The sequence below is a fragment of the Vulpes lagopus genome, chromosome 3 (assembly GCF_018345385.1).
Source record: "Vulpes lagopus strain Blue_001 chromosome 3, ASM1834538v1, whole genome shotgun sequence".
In the NCBI taxonomy this organism is placed as follows: domain Eukaryota; kingdom Metazoa; phylum Chordata; class Mammalia; order Carnivora; family Canidae; genus Vulpes; species Vulpes lagopus.
The window spans coordinates 117715798-117736597 of record NC_054826.1 but is presented as its reverse complement, the minus strand read 5'-3'; the positions used below and the strand labels follow the sequence as shown (position 1 = coordinate 117736597).

The window sequence follows — 20800 nt, the reverse complement described above, 5'->3', positions numbered from 1 at the left end:
GGAAGACTGCACACAGATCAAACACACATTGGGGGAGATAATGGTGAGGACGTGACCGCCAGCTGACCCATGAGCTGGCTCCAGGCAATCAGAGGATCCTCAAATCCTTCCCAGTCCTTCCCTACCTACCATTCCCACAGTGGGAGCTGTTCCAAGGACACAGCCTTGAGAGAGAAAGGTGGTGTGGAGACCAGCTGGGCAGTACACACAAAGGAACCCCATGAAGGCCTCTATACAAACTCTGAATGTTCTGGCCAGCAGTTGCACAGATCTACTCATCTTGCGGAGCCCTAGACAAGCATCGTAAGGAAGTTCCCTCATTGTATCAAACCTGCTGCTACCCATCTGGAGTGGCATGGCCCTTTCTCCTGTCTCTTCTTATCCTTTGTGAGTACAGGGGTCACTTTAGGAACCAACTAGCACAGCACCGACAAGATGTTTTCATCCTGACTCCAACACTGTCACTCTACCCCGAGTGCAAAGGTGGCCCTGAGCAAGCACCCTTAATCAAGGCCCACCTCTCCCACCCCCGCACCCCCCACCCCCATGTCGGGTTGATCCTACGAATGTTCCATGATGCCATTCTGGTGACACACTGCATGTGGGGTGCACTGTGAATGGCACACACCAAATCTGCCCACGTTACTTAGCGTGAATAAGCATTTAGACGACAAGTTTAACTTGAAGAGAGAAAGGTGGATTGGCTGCCAGCACCACAGCACCATCTTCTGGTTGGCGAGCCAGAATTAAGACACGAAAAGTCCTGTCTAGAGTTAAAAAGCACTTTAACTGTTTGGTAATTAACCCAGAAGGGTGGCAGACTAGAAAATTGGGTTTTCACAAAATCTGAACAATGTCAGTGGTAAGTAAACACCCTAAGAGACCGATCACAGAACATAAAAAATTCTAACCAGAGGTCCCTCACTCCTGGTTGTCATTCCACTTTCAGAAATGTTACAGCCACACCCAGCCTCTCAGCTCTCCCATCCTGCAGAACTTGCCATGCCCTGTGAAAGAAATTCCTTATGGTGTCACCATAATCACACCCACACCTGACGGGGCATGCAGAAGAGGCCTTCCACTGCTCTGGCACCACGTGGAAATCTGACGGAGGCAGCAATAATCAAGGCGCTCTGAGTCTGACCCTTTCCAACCACAACTCCCATGGGTAGGGAATGACAGGTGGGGAGCATCATCCTCTCTTATGGGTCCTAACAAGTTGAGGGAAAGATGGAAGAGCTAATGATGACTCGGCATCACCTGTATGTTCCCCCAGAGTATATAATACTCCCTAGTAGATGGTGTTGGTGGTGGATCTTGGGCCTGAGGTAAATGGAGCATCCTACTATAGCTGCTGCCACCGCCTGAAGAGTCCATCAGGAGACCCCATCAGTAGAGAGACTGGACGGCTGCACAGAGCCTCTAAACTCTCAACTATTTCCTAGTCTCTGCTGCCAGAAGAGACTAGGAAATAGAAACCTGGTTTCCAGGCCTGACTTCTTCAAGGCTATGGCCCTACCCCCTGGTCAAAAAAAGCCTTTGGGTGTCAGCTTCTTCCTTTTACTCATCAGATATGACATTTGTCCTCCCTCCATGAGGAGGCCCAAGCAAAGGGGACGGAGAGCAGAGCGAGATTTTTAAGTGTAATATCCCTTTCTTGGTGAGAAGCATGGAAATCTCCTCCTGGCTAGCGGAGATGTAAAGTAATGAGCACTCCCCGCCAGGGTCTGTCCACATGAATCCCTGGCCCCAGATTGCTCTAGAGACAGGAAACACCTGAAGATCAAGATCTTTGTCAGAGTTACCCTCACTTCCTCCCCTACTACTAAGCACCTGTTATAGTGCTCAGCCTATATGGAAGTTTCCTAAAGCATGTGAGCTCAAACCTTTGTGATCACAGCCTGCAACAATACATTTTTATTACAAAGCAGTGTAAACAGATGTATATCCACATGTACAGATTTATACCTGAAAAGGGTTACATCAAAAAAAGCAAACTTACCTTTAGTATATGGGACTCACTCTGAAAGTTGCTAACTCCTTCCTTTTATAAAAATGCTGATCACACTAACTAAAATGATTTCACAACCCAATGAGGGAGTGTGAACCACCGTCTGACGAACACTGTCGCCAACATCCACTTTCATCCTACCTCGGTACTTGCACACCCCTCCCTTCTCTGCGAACCTAGTCGGCCCTCTCTCAAGGACCACACTCAGGCCTCTCCACAAAGCCTCCCCCAGCCTGTACTAGCACCTTCCCAGACACCACAGCTATTCCCCACTTGAAGAAGCCTAGCGTAGTCTGCTGAGTGAGGCAAAGCAAGCGGGACAAGATTTGGCTCAGTCACCTGCCATCTGCATTCCATCATCTGGTCATTTACTCCCTACCTTGACTCACTCCAGTAATGTTTGTGTAAACAACGTTTAACTGTTTATCAAAAGATGGATCCATCCAAGCAGAATTTCTTTTTTTATAATCTTGTTTGTCAAGGGATAATTTTCATGAACTCTAAATTAGGAACTGAAGTGCACTGTCACCAATTCTTGGAAGCCAATGGCCCATTTATTACTCTGTGTAGCATTTATAGATGTGGCAGGTTCCCAGATAAATTCAATTTGGCCTCAGTCTCTTAGAAAAGGCCATGAACTAGAGTAAATGCAAAACCAACCTTCTAGACTTTTAAAAATAAATAGAACTTGCTCGAATATGTCCATCTATTTTTGACTCAGTGCTATAATGCCACCATACGCATTTGGAAGAGTGCCATGGGGCAGGGCAGGGGTGGGAGGGACGCCTCTGACAACAGTCCAGCTTTCCAAAGGCAGCTCCCTGTCTAGTTGACAAACTTGCCACTCAACACCTGGAAATTCTTTCAAAAGGCCTCAGACTTCTATTTTTTTTTTTAATTTTTATTTATTTATTTATTTATGATAGTCACACAGAGAGAGAGGCAGAGACACAGGCAGAGGGAGAAGCAGGCTCCATGCACCGGGAGCCCGATGTGGGATTCGATCCCGGGTCTCCAGGATCGCGCCCTGGGCCGAAGGCAGGCGCCAAACCACTGTGCCACCCAGGGATCCCAAGGCCTCAGACTTCTAAAAGAAAACTACTTAGATGTAATATTTTATTTTTAAAAATTAAAAAAAAAAGCCCAAACCAACATTATAGCAAGATTTATAAAAAGGATAAAATTCAAATTCCTATTTTTAACATACAAATCCTGTGTTTCTATCCTCTATCAGCCCCCTCTCCATACCCCCTCCTTGACCCCCCCAAGCCATTCCACCACTTGGACCTCCGCTCCAGTCCTACCAAAGGATATGCTGGTCCTGCTCTTCACTAAAGCTTTCTCAGCCTTCTTCCACAGGCTACCTGCTGGGATCAGCACAAGCATCACCTGCTCCAGGAAGCCTTCCCTGCTGACCCTTCTCTGCATCTTCACAATAGTCTGGGTGGGTTCTCCCTCCCTTAACATAGCACTGAGCATGCGCTGATGCACCCGCCATCTAGATACCTGTCTGCATCATTAAACCATGAATTCCTTGAATGCAGAGACTATTATTTCATCTCCATTCCCCATCTCAATTTAGTCCTTCTGTTCTTCAGCAGTAGACAAATATTTATGTAAAGATTAACAGTGCAGATTTCAAAAGAAAACCATCTTATTAAAAACCCTGCAAAATCCCTTCATAATTATTCTTCTCTGTTACTATAAATAACACTGAACATAATAGACACATAAGGGTACCTAGCAATATACAGTGGTAAGTCAATAAGGCTTACACACCATCTGAAACACAATTACAAACACACACACCTAAATGTGACCCTGCTCATGCTTCAAAGTGATGCAAACTTATTTCAGGAATTGACAATTACTAAAATCAGTAGATGTCTTATATGTAGCTTGTATTTCTTTTTGCTATGTAATATGCTATTATGATTTATTTCCCTTCTCTTATAATAACAATAAAGATTTGTGTGGAGGAAAAAATCTCAGTTTCAAAATATTATTTTAATGTGTTATCTTTTCTATGTTCCTTTTCCCAAGACTATAGCAGTTTGCTCCCTGGCCTTTGATGCAACTGGAAAACAAATCAGTTCCCCACATTTCTCCAATTAACATGCAGAAAGGACAAAGGGCATTCCTTCTAGTTACATAGTGAGATTTGTTTTGTTTTAAGCAATGTTTGCTTTTTATAATCCTACAACATTAAAAAAGCTAAGTAATGCTTAGATATATTGAGGTGGAGTATAGAAGGTAAGGCAAAACCATGGTCTGAAGTGCTAGGGTCACCACCACCTCAACTTTAAGTTACCCAACACTCCAGTGGTCTAGCATTTTCTGGCATATTTGCTAAACATAATGACGTGACATTTATCCTGCTACTAAAAAGTAATATCTGGGCTTCTCTCTAAGACAAAAGAGAAAAGACAGGTTGTAAAATACCCAATGGAGGAAATTATTTTTTTTAAAGATTTTATTTATTTAGTCATGAAAGACAGAGAGGCAGAAACATAGGCAGAGGGAGAAGCAAGCTCACTATGGGGAACCCAATGAGGGACTTGATTGCAGGACCTCGGGATCATGATCTGAGCCTAAGGCAGATGCTCCACTACTGAGCCACCCAGGAGTCCACTCCAGGGGTGGAAATATTATCAATAGAAGCATGTATCAAAACTGTTTCATACTCACCCTTTCAGAACAGAGGATTTAAACCAAGAAGGTAAAGGAGGAAAATCCAGAAAAACTAATTCTATAAATTTCATGATTAGAAAAAAAATACAAAATAACTACAGTCAGCCATATGAAGGAACAACTCTGCCAACCATTGAAGAGTTTCAAAAGTAAGACATTTCCCTTTGCTATGCTCCTGCACTTATAAAAAGGCAGGTAATGTTTTCGTATTAAATTTAAATATTTTAACACCTAGTTAATACTTGTTCACTCTAAAAAAGTCAGAAAATGAAAAAAAAAAAAAAAACCCACAATAAAGTAAATCTACCTGTAATCCTACCATCCGAAGAGATTCACTGGTCACATTTTTAGTAACCAAATAGTATTTTTAAATAGCCATTGAGGTACCCCCAAATCATTTCACTTATACTATTTCAAATTTGGTAAAACCATATTTATTTTGTTTTTTAAAATAGGTTGTAAATCGTGGATGAGAAAGCAATGCAAACGTGTGAAGATAGACACAGCTAACCTACACCAGCTCCCTCTTTCTGGTGACAAAAACAACACCAAATGGCACGGGAAGCCTCAGGAATAAAAATCAGAGAACTACGTTTACACTGAGTCCTCAAAGTTAGTCTGTTAGGGGCCTGAAAGCAATCAGGCAGATTGATCTCACAGCTTTAATCTCCTACTGCCACCCACATTCCAAAAACTTACCAAGAGGGAGCTATGACTGTGGTACTAAATCAGGCATGATGGTCCTTGCTTTCCAAAGTATTCTGCATAACCTTAAATAGTATGCATGATAAAAATATCAACAAACGTACCACTGCATTCAAAGATATGCAAGATTCTCTGAATGTATACAGAGACGCGTTATATTCCTGGTCATACAGAAGCAGTATGTCCAAATAAAGATGTCAATATCATTAATTTGTTAAAATGTCAAAAAAAAAAGTCAGTGAAAAATCCCAGGGGGCTTTTTGAGTGACCCTAACCAAAAGATTCTAAGGCTCAATCAGAAGAATAAATAAAAGCTTATTTTGGAACAGGAGTGGAGGGTCCTAAAATTGCTTAAATTAAACGTCCAACAAAGAAAACTGTTAAAAGAACTAAAATAGTATGTAAAGTATACATTAACTTATATGAAATATACATTTAACACATGCACAATGGAAAGGTAAATCTCAAATATTACTGCAATTATCTTTGTTAATAAAGAGGGGACACTGGGTGATTTTTTTAGTTTTTTGCGCATTTAAAATTTTTCTATTAACAAAAATAAATCATCACTGTTTAATAAGAAAAACATGAGTTGTTTTTAGATTTTTTTCAAGATCATTTGAATTCAATGATTTCACAATCTTCAGAATTTTATTTTAAAAATTTAATTTTAAAAAATGATTCTGCTTCAGGTACAAAGACTAAGGTATAAACACACTCTTTAAAGAATTAATTTAGGGTGTCTGCCTTTGGCTTGGGTCATGATCCCAGGTTCCTGGGATCTAGCCCTGTGTTGGACTCCCTGCTCGGTGGAGGGCATTTCTCCCTCTCCCTCTACCCCTCCCTGCTGCTGTGCTCTCTTGCTCTGTCAAACAAATAAAATCTTTTTCTTTTCTTTTTTTTTTTAAGATTTTACTTATTTGAGAGAGAGAGATAGCGAGCAAGAGAGAGCATAAGTAGGGGGAGAGGAATTGGGAGTTGAGGGCCAGTGGGAGAGGGAGAAGCAGATGCCCCACTGAGTAGGGAGCCTGATACCAGCCTCAATACCAGGACCCTGGGATCATGACCTGAGCTGAAGGCAGACACTTAACCGATTGAGCCATCCAGGTGCCCCAATAAATAAGATCTTTAAAAAACTGATAAAAATACTAAAATTTTTTTAAAATAAAGTTTTATTTTTTTTAAGTTCCTTTTTTTTTTTAATATTCTATTCATTTATTCATGAGAGACACAGAGAGAGAGAGAGAGACACAGACAGGCAGAGGGAGAAGCAGGCCCCATGCAGGGAGCCCGACGCGGGACTCGATCCCGGGTCTCCAGGATCATACCCTGGGCCGAAGGCGGCACCAAACCACTGAGCTACCGGGGCTGCCCCCCAAAATAAAGAATTTAAAACAGTCAATACTTACCATCCCAAAGGAATATAAATAAATTAGTTATGTGAAATGTAATGAATCCATTAAAAGAAAACTTTCCTAGAAAACTGTGTGACAGCATGAGAAATGCTCATGACCTACTATTAACTTAAAAAGCCGATCCAAAAATACATCTGTAGTCAGATCCCAACTAATATTAAAAAGTTATGAAAAAACACTTATCTATACAAAATAAAACAAAAAAATACAAATGAAAATATTACTAGGATTATGTCTAGGTTGTGAGGCCATGACTGAATTGTTTTCTTCTTTATATTTTCAAATATTTTTCACATTTTCAACAATGAATTTTATTTACTTCTAAAACTGGGGGCAGGAGAGCACAACAAGAGCAGTTTGTTAGGAATAATATTACAATTAAATATGACAGATCTACTGAATATTCTGACAGTGCAACATGAAGCAACATTCTTAGATCCAGATAACATGGCCTCTTGAATAGAAAAATCAAATCCATTGCTTTGGACCAGAAACATTTCAACAGAACACGAAAACTCCACCTCTAGAGCACAAACACTGCATATCCAGGAGGATATGTTCTCACTGCCACAGACCTCATTTTGTCACTGCTACTTTAATGCTGGTAATTATATTAAGAACTTGGGAAGCCTTATGTGGCAGTCAGGAAGCTTTCCGTCCAATTCTCATACTAGCTAATGCCCTGAAGAATACTAATTAGGGAAAGTCCAAGTTATTGTTACTTTCAAATAAATCTGCCTGATACAGATTCCATAGTAAAGATGTGTAAGACTGCTAATTCTCAAGATTAAACACATGGGGGAATTAGGAAAACAAGAAGGCTCTTAATAAATATTATTAAAAACTTCCACCGTGCTTTTTGTGGATTAAGTGACTTAGAGGAATTAAAAAAAAAGTCAGCTGCTTTAAGAAGTTTTCAACAGAAGATAAGTACACAAAACACAGACATTTACACATCTCATAATAATAATGATTTTCCTTTATCAATAAGCCACTACCATAAAAATCTTGGGTATATAAAAACAAATACATTGTTTCTAGGATGCATTATTTATGGCATGAAAATCATTTGTCATTTACATACACAAGTTAAGTTACCAATCCCTTCCTCTAAAACAAGCTTATTTAATAGAACCCTTCTAAAGTCATGTCACAGTTGAACGCATTTATCTAACTGCTACAGTTGTAATTCAAGATAATTGTTGCAAACCAATACTATGCAAGGTTTAAGACTAGGAAAATTAATATGAAGGGGAAAAACACTCATTTTTTTAGTTCTTTCTTGAGTGTTTTGCACATTTCCTCTTTGACAAGAATAAATATACAGTAACACACTAGCGAACTATGAAAAAGACCACAAACAGAAGCCAAGATATCAAATACTTTGTATCTGGATTTTGTCTGTTGGTATGCATGCCTACCCAAAAGGAACTGAACTGAAGTCAGTTTTAATTGGCTAAAAGAGGGAAGTCATAGTGTTTTTTTTTAATGTGTTATACTTGATATTTTCTTAAAATGTTATTTAACAAGCAGAAAAAGGTAGTTTAAGCATGCTCTATAATATGGCAGAAGTGTTGCATCAATGTAAGAGCAACAATTTAAAAGCACAGGTAAAGGTGTTCTGCCTCCAGAATTGGAAGGAATAAGCTCCTAACACATCAGCTTTTCTGCTGAAAACAACTATGAGGGTTGTTTAACTCTGGGGGTTAAAAATGCAAAAAGCAAGTGTCTGAGGGCCCTGAAACATGAAAAAAACAAGTAGATTTTGCAAAGGAGTAAAAAACCAGAGGAAGCCAGCCAGCACAAAGTGAATTTCCTGGGGTTTTTTTGTGTGACTATACCATAAGAGGAAATTGCAGTTACAAGGGCATGAGGCAACTAGAACTTTGCAAGGAAAGTCCTCTGTCTTCCTGGTAGGAGGACTCAGAAGCAGTAGGCAACTCATGGCACTAGAATTCAAAGGGAATCCTAGGGCAGAAGAAAAACAGAAAACAGGAAGCCCAAATTTAGTGTACAGACTCAGCCCATGTGTCTGGCTGACCCTCACTTAACCTTACAGGTGGTAGGCTGACGGCAGTCTTGAGCTCAGATCTGAGGCAACCCCCACCACGATATGTGAGAGCTTGTCATCTGAGTTTCAGTAAGTTAAATGCTGCTAAACCTAAAACAAAAATATCAAGACTCTTCTGAGGGAATATAAGTGAATGCAGAATCTCCACAAAAGTACATTCACAGTGTCCAGGAAACAATCCCAAGTTATTTGACATAGGAAGAGCCAAGAAAACATGACCCATGCTCAAGGGAAAAGTGATCAACTAATGCCAACGTCTCAGTGATGCAGATGCTGGGATTATTAGACAAAGACTTTAAAGGAGCTATTCTAATTATGTTCACAGAGGTAAAGGGAACAGAGGCTCCACATAAAGAAAGATAGGAAATCTCAACAGAGAAATAGGAAAGATAAAAATAAACTGAATGGAAATAACAGAACTGAAAAACACAATACGTGAAATAAAAAATTCACTGGATGGGCTTAAGAGCAGAATAATGATGACTGAACGAAAAGCCAGTGAGCTTATTGATAAATAGAAATTAACCAATGTGAAGAAGAAAAAAGAAAGGTTAAAAAAAATGTACAGTGCCTCAGGAACCCTGGAACAATATCAAAAAGTCTCCTGCATACAGGTAATTGGAGCCTCCCAGGAGAGGGGAGGCAAGAGAATACAGAACAACAACAACAACAAAATACTTGAATACTGTCTAAAAACTTCCTAAATCTGGTGAAAGACACAAATGTACAGATTCAAGGGGCACCTGGCTAGCTCAATCAGTAGAACATGCAACTCCTGATCTTGGGGTTGTGAGTTCGAGCCTCATGTTGGATGCAGAGATTACTTTTTTAAAAAGTCTTCTAAAATTTTTTAAAAATTAAATTTACAGATTCAAGACAGTTAGTCAACCCCAAGAGGATAATTATAAAGAAAGCCATGCCTAAGTACATCACAGTCAAACTGCTGAAATCCAATGACTGATTCAATGACAAAGAAAATCTTGAATATCTACATTTCTATATGGCAACAATGACACAAATTATTGTAGACGTCTCATCAGAAACCATGGAGACCAGAAGACAGTGGATCAACATCTTTAAAATGCTAAGAGAGAAATACAGAATTCTATAGAGCCAGCTAAAATATCCTACATGAATGAAGGCAAAATAAAGACTGTTGTAGTTTAAAAAAAAAAAAAAAAACCTAAGACAATGAGCAGCATTGCAAGAAATACCGATGGAAGTTCTTTAGGCTGAAGTGAGATGATACTCAAAAGAAACTTGGATCTTCAGGAATGAAGGAAGACACCTGAAATGGTAAATATCAGGGTAAAGAGAAAAGAATTTCACCTTTTAATTTCTTAAAATACATATGACTCTTTAAAGCAAAATTATAACACTTTATAGGATTTATAACGTATGCACATATTATATATACGCCAACTACAGCATGAAAACTAAGTGGACATCTACGCATGTTAAGGTTTCTACATTATATGTGAACTGGTATAATATGAACTCTAAGTAGACTGTGAAAAGTTATGGATAGATGTTAAAATTTCTAAAGCAACCATTAAAAAAGAATGCGAAGGGATGAGATTAAAAAGACAAGAGAGAAAGTAATATGGACTTCTTTAAAGAACAAGTTTTAAAATGACAAAAGCATATAAGTAATTACATTTATATATGACAGATAAGTTGAGTCTATGGAAGGAAAAATATCGATATACTAGGCAAACATAAAAAACACAAGAAGGATAAGGGCACCTCAGTGGCTCAGTTTCTACCTTTGGCATCTACCTTCAGCTCAGGTTATGATCTCAGAGTCCTGAGATCAAGCCTTACATCCAGCTCCCTGCTCAGCGGGAAGTCTGCTTCTCCCTCTCCCTCTCTCCCTTTACTCCCTCCTACCCACACCATTCCTGCATGCTCTCTCCCTCTCTCAAATAAATAAATAAAATCTTTGAAAAAACACACATACAAGGATAGACTGATTATATTAATAGCAAATAAGGTAGGCCTAAAAACAGTAATAATACAAAAGATAAAGAGGGATGTTTCAAAATGAATAGGTCAATTTATCGGGAAAAAAAGTAGTCACAAGTATGTATGCATCTAATAACACAGCCTTAAAACTGACAAAATTAAAGGGGGAAAAAGACAATTCCATAATCATAGATTTTATTAACATCTCTCTCAAAATTGGTAAATTAGATAAAACATCAGCAAAGACACTGAATATCTGAGCAACAGTAATATTTATACACCAAACCATATACTGCAGAACTCACATTCTTTTCAAGTACACGTAGTCTGTTCAGCAAGATAGGCCTTAATACAAATTTCAGTAAACTTCAGAAGACTGAAATCATGGTGAAATCTCTAATCACAACAGAATTAAATTAGAAATTAGTAACAAGGGACCATGGGGAATCACCTGGAAATGAAGCAACATACTTCTAAATAATCCAGGGTCAAAAAGAGAAATTAGAAAGGCATCTAACTTAAGGATAACGGAATGATAACGTGCAATTTGTGGGATACACCTAAAGCAGTGCTTAGAGAATAATTTGTGACTTTATTTTTTTTTTAATTTGTGACTTTAAATGTTTATATTAGAAACAACAAAAAAAAGTCAAAATCTATGAGTAGGAAAGAGTCTTGGCTACATCCACAGCATGAGCTGGCTGTGAGGGTTGGTACACCCACACAGGAGAAAAGAAGGTACAGCTGAAAGTAAGAAGTGGGGAAGACTTGAGAACTGCTTGAATGCTGAAAGTCTTCCCCAACCCAGCTGTCAAAGGGTGGAAAGCCTCACTGGATCATAGTGTTCAAACACACACCTAACCAATCAGTGGCCAACCACTAAGCCATAATGACCCATGGGCAATCTCTAGAAGGCCAGGCATACAAAATTTTAGATGAATTTTTTTTTTAAGTAGGCTCCATGTCCAGCATGGAGCTCAATGCAGGACTTGAACTCACGACCATAACATCAAGACCTGAGACGAGATCAAGAGTAGGATACTTAATCAACTGAGCCACCCAGGCACCCCTAGAAAAATTTTTAAAAATCAATCACATATGGTTCTACCTCAGGAAGTGGAAAGAAGAAGGGCAAAGTAAACCCAAAGGAAATAAAAGGAAGGAAAGAGGGCACCTGGCTGGCTCAACTGAAGGACTATGTGCCTCTTCATCTTGGGGTTGTGAGTTTGAGCCCTAGATTGGGTACAGGGAAAGGAAAAGGTAAATGAAAAGGAAAAGGGAAAGGGAAAAGGAAAGGGAAAAGGAAAAGAAAAAGGAAAAAGAACGGAGAAAAAAAGGAAGAAAGGGGTGCCTGGGTGGCGCAGTTGGTTTAGCAGCTGACTCTTGGTTTCAGCTCAGGTCATATTTTCAGGATTGTGAGATCAAGCCCCACACTGGGCTCCACACTCAGCATGGAGTCAGCTTGAAAGTCTCTCTCCCTCTCTCTCTACCCTTTCCACTCATGCTCATGAGCGCTCTCCGTTCTCTGTACCTAAAATAAATAAATAAATCTTAAAAAAAAAAAAAAAAAACTAAGGAGAAAAAGCAGAAATACAGCACACAGACAAAAACAAACAATACAACTAAGCCAAAAGCTGGCTCTTTGAAAAGATCATCAAAATCAGTATCCCCCAGCTAGTGTGATCAAGGAAAAATGAGAACACAAATCACCAATACTGCATGTGAAGCAAGCGGTTATCACTACAAATTCTGCAGACATTAAAAGGAGAACCAAAAAGCACAGGTAAAGTTTAAAGTTATAAGCACCTTTCAGCAAAACAGTATTGAACAATGGCCTCCAGTCATATCCACAACTCTAATATTCATTTGTTCAGCACAAATAAAAGCTGTGCTTTTGAAAGTACAATTTAATATAAACACACTCATACCCTAGACTAAAATGAAGCAAGTTTCTCCCTCCATCCCAACACACTGTCCTGAACAAGCTCCTAAGGCAGCATATCAGTAATTTATACAAATACCTGAATTTGTGCTGCTTTTACAAAATAATTGTCAGGTTTCTACATCTTTTAAAGTGCTTTTATCAATTTTTGTGTTTTTATAAATTTCTGGTAGTGCACTGCAATTTCCAGCTTTCAAAATAAATGAGAAGGTTATTTTTCTCTCAAGCTATTCATATGAAAATTTATAATGCATTTAGAACACTCAAAAATACTCAATGGCTAAATATTGAGAGTATGACTAAAAGGTTCTCTGACTTTCAAAATATTGCTGGGTCCCTCCCTCATTTAACAAAACTACATTAGGAATATAAAAATCTTAAATATGAATGAGCTATTCAGATGTGACCCTTAAAGGTGATGATCTCTTACTCTGCTACTTAGAGGAAAATTCTCAAACAGTGAGAATAGGTGATATTCTCCATGGTCATGTACTACCTTATCTGAAGAGCTACAAGGGAATAATGTTGAATGTATGGCTGGTATGGGCTCTCACCACTTGGACAACCCCAAAGCCACTGGAATGCTCACCTAATCTCTTGCAAACAAACAAAAAATCAGCAACCAAACCAAATAGCACTTGGTAGAAGGTGGGGTTTTTTAAATTAATTTTTTATTTAAATTCAATTTAATTAACATATACTATATATTATTAGTTTCAGAGAAGGGTTTTAATAATTAGTACAACAAAGTTCTGCAGAAAAAGAGAACTTTCATATTCAAGATACTGAAAATGGCTTTTTAAAATATCTTGATTAGATTTAGTGCTATCAAAAGAAAAAGACAGGTGTCAGGTAAGAAGCAACTTCTTAAATGTAAATCAAAAATCAGTCTGTAACAGCGCCAAAGAAGCCATTACAAGCTGCTATATAAATAGGCATTTAATGATTTTTCCAATGTTACGTTATTGATCTACAGGCCCTCTGTTTCCGCTGAAATGAATAAGTAATTTGTTTAAGATAACATTAATACGGTTTGCAGCACTTTAGACATCCTGGGTCTCTCTTGTCATTAAAAGAACTGCAATAAAAAACAGATTTTACACTGTCTTTCAATGAAACATCTGCATAATTTTATAAATCACAGCAAAAGACCAGAGACATCAGATATATCCGGCCCATGAAGAAAGGCATTGCTAAGTCATTATACCCCGAATATCACTTACTGGGCTCAACAAACATTTAACTTCTTTGCTAATGTCAGTGACTACCCTGAGCACTGAAAACACAATGGTGAGCAAGAGGTCTGGTCCCTGCTCTCAGAGAGTTTATAGTCTACCAGAGAAGACAGTCAAAACATGACATGTCAGTAGAGGAGGCCAGGCTGGCACAGAAAATGGGGTCCAATCTCCTGCACAGGGAGCCAGGGAAGACATTCAGAGAAATGGATGTTTAAGCTGAGATGAGGGAAGTGGGACACAGCCAAGCTCTGGAGGAAGAGGATGTTTTGTGGCAAAGAGAATTATGGTCACAGGCACGGCACATGCAAATGGCCAGGTATTTATGTTAGGAGCTGTCTATTGTGAGGGTGCTGGGTGGCTCAGTCAGTTAAGTGTCTGCCTGTGGCTCAGGTCATGATCCCGGGGTCCTGGGACTGAGCCCCACATCACCCTCCCTGCTCAGCAGGGAGTCTGCTTCTCCCTCTCCCTCTGCCCCTCCCCCTTGCCTGTGCTCTCTACCTCTTCTCTCTCAAATAAATAAATACAATCTTAAAAAGAAAAGAGATGTCTTTTGTGTAAGAGACAACAATGGAAACTTAGACTTTACTAGTAAAGCTGCATATATCAAGACACAACAGTCATCAACTTGATCTAGGAGGAAAAAGGTAAAAAGGTCACACTTTCACCTTGGCCTTTTCCCCATGTTACCAACTCAGGCACACATTGAGTTACTCAAGCCACAGTGCATTCCAAGCACTAAAGAAAGAGTCAATGGGGAAGAAGATGGACTCGATGTTGCCCTCAGGGAAGCAACACAAAAGGAAAAACAATCACACTGCAGAGCTTCTGTGGCAACGTAATTCTGAAATGCAGCTCCCAGATTTTAGGTATCACTGAGTGAAATACTGAGCTGGGAGGCTACTGTTTGAGGCATCTTTCAATTGTAAGTGAGGGAGCAATCTTCACAGGACATCAAATGTGGTATAACGGCAACATGAAAAGCATCACTGACACCCATACACATAAACAAGGAATTATGCTTGTATTTGCAAGCAGACACCACCAGCTAGTGTCTTAGAGTTTTTACAGACTCTCATTTTTACTGTTCACGGCAAGGGAGGCCAAGCAGATATTTTAATAATTACCTATCATTTGTCAAGCACTGCTTGTGGAGTGCCAGGCTCCCTGCTGGGCACTTAATGTCCGTGATCTCATTTCACAAAGGAACCATCATCACCTCCACCTCTCAGACAGAGAGGAGCCCGAAGCTTTCTGAGTTTACGGAACCTGCCCAAAGACACAGGGCTGACAGGTGGTAGAGGTGAGGTTAGTCCCTGGGGCAGTCTGGCTTCCAAGCCTTTGCATCTCCTTCCATCCCACTGCAGAGTTTCAATGTCACCCAAGTGTGACCAGCGGGAAATCTACAGGGAGAAGCTGAGCAGAGGACGTTTGATTGGACTTCCAGCCAGGAGTTCTGGTTCTGCGTCCTTATGGCCACAGAATATCTCGCTATGTTCTCAGAGTCCCTTCCCCGCCTTGAGGTTATCTTCACCTCTCTAATAATCAGTTCTTTTGTGCACCATCTCAATGGTCTCTCTATTAACAAGTGACAACATTCACACCGTTCATCCAACGCTAATTCTTGGTGTCATGTGTTCCCAAAGTACACCTCACAATGAAATCCACTATTAATGACCATTGTAAAAGTTCAAAGCTCTGCCACGGTATATATATATGAAATATATGAAATCTCATGTAATCCTAACAATAATCCCAGTAAGCCCATACTATGATCCCAGTTTACAGAGATAACCAGAAGTTTCTCAAGGTGAAATAACTTGCCCAAGGTCACACAACTAGAGGTAGTGCAGCAGCATGATCGCAGAGCTCAAGCTTTTCACTACAATATAGCCTATAGTCCTGCAATGGTCATAGAATTAAGAACCACCACCAAAATACTCTGATTTGAATATGTATATTTGTGGAAGTTTTCTACGTAATTACTCATATAGTTACATTCTCAGAATTACAGAGTTTTAGTATGTGGCACCTTATTAAATAAGAAGAAAAAATTTAATTTTCTCCTACATTATTAAGCACCAGAAAAACTTGAAATCTATTTGAATAAGTAGCTGAACAATACATATTTTATTCAATAACTTTTCATCCTAAGAAAAGAGAACATTTTGAGATGGTTAATATCAAAATTATTTAGGGTCCAGTAAGAGATGTGGCATTCCATCTTTCTACCATCCTATTTTAAAAACAAATAAAATATATTTCAGTTTGTAAAACCAGTATTCCATACAAGTTAAATGAAATGAATAGATCACAAAAACTTATAAATATATGGAAAAAGTACAGAGATGAAAGGAGAATACAGGTATCACCTTTTGGTGTTCCCCATTCCTCTGAATTTGCTACTTTTAATTTTCAAAGCAAATCTGTAACTCGTTTTAGAAAAAGTACAATGGAAGGGAACAGGAAGGAAGTGAAAAGATACATTACATAGTATGTCTAATGAACTAATAAATTTGTCTTATTTTCTCACCTACACGTGATATGTACTAATTATCTCCTTTATTTTAGAGACAGCTCTGAACCAAGCTGCAGTGCTTGTTAATCAGCTAAAGGAACCTACAGTATAAGGAAGGTGAGCTCCCACTTTAATTAATTTACAAAACAAATATCCAAAGCACTTACCAATCTGTACTTGTTCTGGCTGGCTGAGAGAAACAAATGCTGATGTATCATCAATCCAGGATATCTGAATGTTACCTGTAATGTTGAAATAAAAGTAAAGGGAGCATTTGACCATTTAGATCACTATCAGACTTCATTTGAATATCTGATATCCAGGTCTAATTATTTGGCTACCGCTCTTCTTGAAAAAACATGGAAGACTAGAATTACTAAAAATGGGCAGACATCACTGGAATTTAATAATCAAAGAATGTTTTAATTCCTCCCCAAATTTTCAAAGACTTGCAAACTGCTCTGTCATAGGACAAAAAATCATGCCCTACTGCACAGTAAGGATCCCTAATAACTTGCTCAATTACAAAAGTGACTTCTCCACCTTGTGTGTTTTCAATAAATAATAATAGTGAACAGGCTCTAAATAGTTGCTATATGCCACATACTATCCTAATTGCTTTCCATGAATCAGCTCATTTAATCCTCATGCAATGCTTATATATAGTAAGTGGTCTTACCAACATCAACATCACCATCTCCAATGAGGACACAAAGATACAGAAGCTACCTGTCCAGTATCACCCAACTGATTCCTTTTCATTAAAATGAAAACAAAATTCTACTCAGAGCATTCTACTTAATTTAGCCAATTAAAGGCTGACTACAGAGAGATAAGAACTTAACAATACAAATTGAGAAAATACAGCAACAACATCAAAACCCTCAAAGAAATGAGCTGTGAAATCCAACTGCATTTCTAGATCTGTATTTAAATTAAAAAGCAGGACTAGAATTTCAGAAGTTATTGAGATCATCTGCAAAGACTAGGATAACTTTCCTGAAACTTACCTTCTGCTTACTTTTCCAAAATTAAGTCTATAAAGTGTTTTACTTATAAACATGCTTATTTTAGAAAATACAGAAAAGTTGGGATGCCTGAATGGCTCGATTGGTTAAGCATCCGACTCCTGATTTCAGCTCAGGTCCTGAGATAGGCTTAGGGTCCTGAGATGGATATCCAAATCCTGAGATGGAGCCCCTTGTCAGGCTCTGCGCTGGGTGTGGAGTCTGCTTAAGATTGTCTTCGTCTCCCTCTCCCCTTCCCCTCCTTTCTCTCTCTCTCCCCCTCCCTCCTTCCCTAAAAAATAAAAACAAAAATATAGAAAAGCATAAAGAAGAAAAAAACCTATCTAAAGCAGTCAGTGATACTAGCATGAGGCTTCCTTTCAGTCTGATCTATACAAGGTATTATTAAAAAAAAAAAAAGTATTAGTTGTATAGGAGCCCTACCTTGCATCTGCTTTTTACACTAAACCTTAAAACAAACATTTCACCACCTTTTAATAAACTCTTCAAATATTTTTTAAATAACCACATACCAGCCTGTTGAGGTACATAAACACTAAACAGTCTTATTATTGCCCACTTAGGTTTGTGCTGCCTTTACTTTATCCAAAAATTTCCAAAGAGAACAACTTAAATATTTCATTTGCTAAAATAAACAGGCACTGCTGGAGACTGACAATCAGAACAGTCTTTATGAACCCTAATCAGAAGACGGTTCCTTTTAACCTATCACCTGATCTGAGAAAAAGGAATTAGGAGAAGAGCCCTACTACACACATAACTCATCTTTTGGTCCTCTCAAACATCTGCGTTCATCTGCTTGGACTATTCAATGTCAAGCAGTGACCGCCTGTCCTTACGAAACAGACCTTCCCTCTGAATTTAATCTTAAAAATGATTTATCCTCAGCCTAGATTCATTTTCAATGGTCAGCAGTAAGGGCAGTCATAGTAATAGTATCCTGCTTTCTGTGGATTAATAATAGCACTCTATTGTAGGGTGCTATTAAAAGTTCCACAGATCATATTAGTACAAAGATACCAATACACCAAACCTTGAAAAATTCCATGAGTGAGATCAAACCCTTGCATAGTAATACTCTTTCATGTTCAAGCTGAAGTTGTCGTTGTACCTGCAGCCACCTGGACAGACCAGAAACATAGCAAAATCCTAAAAGTACACATGCACTTGTGATTTACTTACCAAAGGCACTGAAAAGCTGGTAAAGGTCACTGGTTTTCCATTCTTTGGGGAATGTCACATGAAGAACATGATCACGTTTTGGTTGCACTATGGGACAAATTTTTCGATAAAAGGTTGACAACTGAAAAGTGAATGACACACCAGTGGTTCTTTAACGAAGCTAACCCCCAGCTCTCTTGAGGAACTGCTGGGAATGACTCATGATTACCAAGCAACTCCTAAAAGTATTTTTAGGAATGGTATGACTCTGCCATCTTAGCCTCAACTTTGGCTCTGATACTTTATAGAACTCACAATGGATTGAATCCTGACGATTCTATGCATACCACCTCTGCTCATGAAGTTCCCGTGAAAATTATTTCAAGGGGGGAAAAATGGCTACTTTGTTCAAGACATTTCACTAAGTGTTTAACTTTTTACTGTTAATCTAGTTGTTCGTATGTTTACTTAGCACCACCGTCCAAAATCCGATGGACTGAGTTTAAGTAGAAACAGTCCTGAGTCACAGTCTTATGTTCTAACCTCAGACCCACCACTCAACTGTGCACCTCTGAGCAAGAGACCAAACTGCTCTAGCCACTCATGGCCATAAACTGGGAATGATGATGTTTAGCTTGCAGAACTGTTGTGAGAAGAGTGCATCAAAATAGAAGTCTAATCTAGAGGGCAATCTATGTGTTCTGATCATCACTACAATGACTATTACCATTGGGTAGAGCTCACCCATTTCTATATCCCTGTGGTGTGGATTAAGGCAAATAAACCCAGACTAGCACGAGCAATGGAACAGAAGAATGGGACAGGAAGGAGGAGAAAGTAGAGAATAATCCAAAACAGCAGCAACCACTTCCCAGACAGACATGCCTTCCAAGGTTTTCAATGAAAAAGAAGAAGGAAAAAAAAAAAAAACCCTACCCAACTTCAATATATACATATTCAAATAACTAGAAAATAAAGAACTTCTAGTTACTGACATAGCTAGCCATCTCGAAATTTATTATGTGTATTTATAGAATATTATGAATCTGAGTTCTGAATGAAAACAAAATAATGAAGAGAAGATATATATTCTTTTAAAATTCAACTCATGCATAAACTGGAAAATGTAAGTAAAGAGAGGAGTTAATCAAGACCCAAGGGTACCATTAACTTAAGCATACTATTCATATCAACCACAAAATCACTGCCTGTTTTTACGTGAATAAAGCTCTTTCTTCGGTAATATTTTTCCTGTTATCCCTTCCAGACCACACACTTCAACATGCAGATGAAATGAGAAAATAAAAATCACTTACAGTCTGGTCCTTCCAGGTTTAGATAGGGGATATCCATGACTCTCATAAGAAATAACCTACAAAAAGAAAAGAAAAACAGACAACGGGCTCATTTCTATTAAAAACCGTATACAAGCATCTATTAAATTCTTTACTAAATGCTTCTTAGATGCCTCTTAATTATATTACCCCATCTGAAATCATTTGAAAAAAGTACTTACAATTCACTTCAAAGATTTTTCTCTAGGACTAAATATTTATCATAAATAAATGTGAAAAAAACAATCTTTGGTATCCCCAACATCTACAAAAGTTCCTGACACTCAAAAGCTACTCAATAAATATTAGCTAAATGAATGAAATTAGACATTGAAGAGTCAAAAGGAAGTCCTCTGCAGGTCTGCTCACATTAATCAAGGGAAAGTGAGAGAAAACAAGCATTACAGAATGCTAACCATCTTACTGACTTCTTAACAACTGTTCCTAAAAATTATAAAGGGAACCCCTATGATTGGTGTTTTGTGAGCTGAGAATGACAGCACCGGTATCTTTTTTTTTTTTTTTCTTTTTAACTGAGATGGAAAGTCATTGGATAAATGCCAATCTTATTGAGTGAATTACACAGTCTGAAGTAAGTGACCATCTCAGAAGCTCATGCTATTACTGTCATTTAAAACATATTAAAAGCACAAAGCAAAACAATGTTTGGTAAAGAAAGCTATCACACAGATATGAAACATATCAGTCACTTTATGCGTACCTC

At 38.6% G+C, this 20800-nt stretch overlaps 1 protein-coding gene across 1 annotated transcript in view; it reads right to left on the bottom strand.

The window, feature by feature from the left end:
* PARN (poly(A)-specific ribonuclease) overlaps positions 1 to 20800 on the bottom strand; it is a 154554-nt gene that overhangs the window by 81066 nt on the left and 52688 nt on the right. Inside the window, exons 19-21 of the mRNA XM_041748340.1 lie at positions 20059 to 20114; positions 18764 to 18850; positions 16721 to 16795 (exon numbers count right to left, since the gene is read on the bottom strand). Coding sequence (XP_041604274.1) covers positions 16721 to 16795; positions 18764 to 18850; positions 20059 to 20114 — 218 coding nt within the window. The remainder of the gene's footprint in view (positions 1 to 16720; positions 16796 to 18763; positions 18851 to 20058; positions 20115 to 20800) is intronic.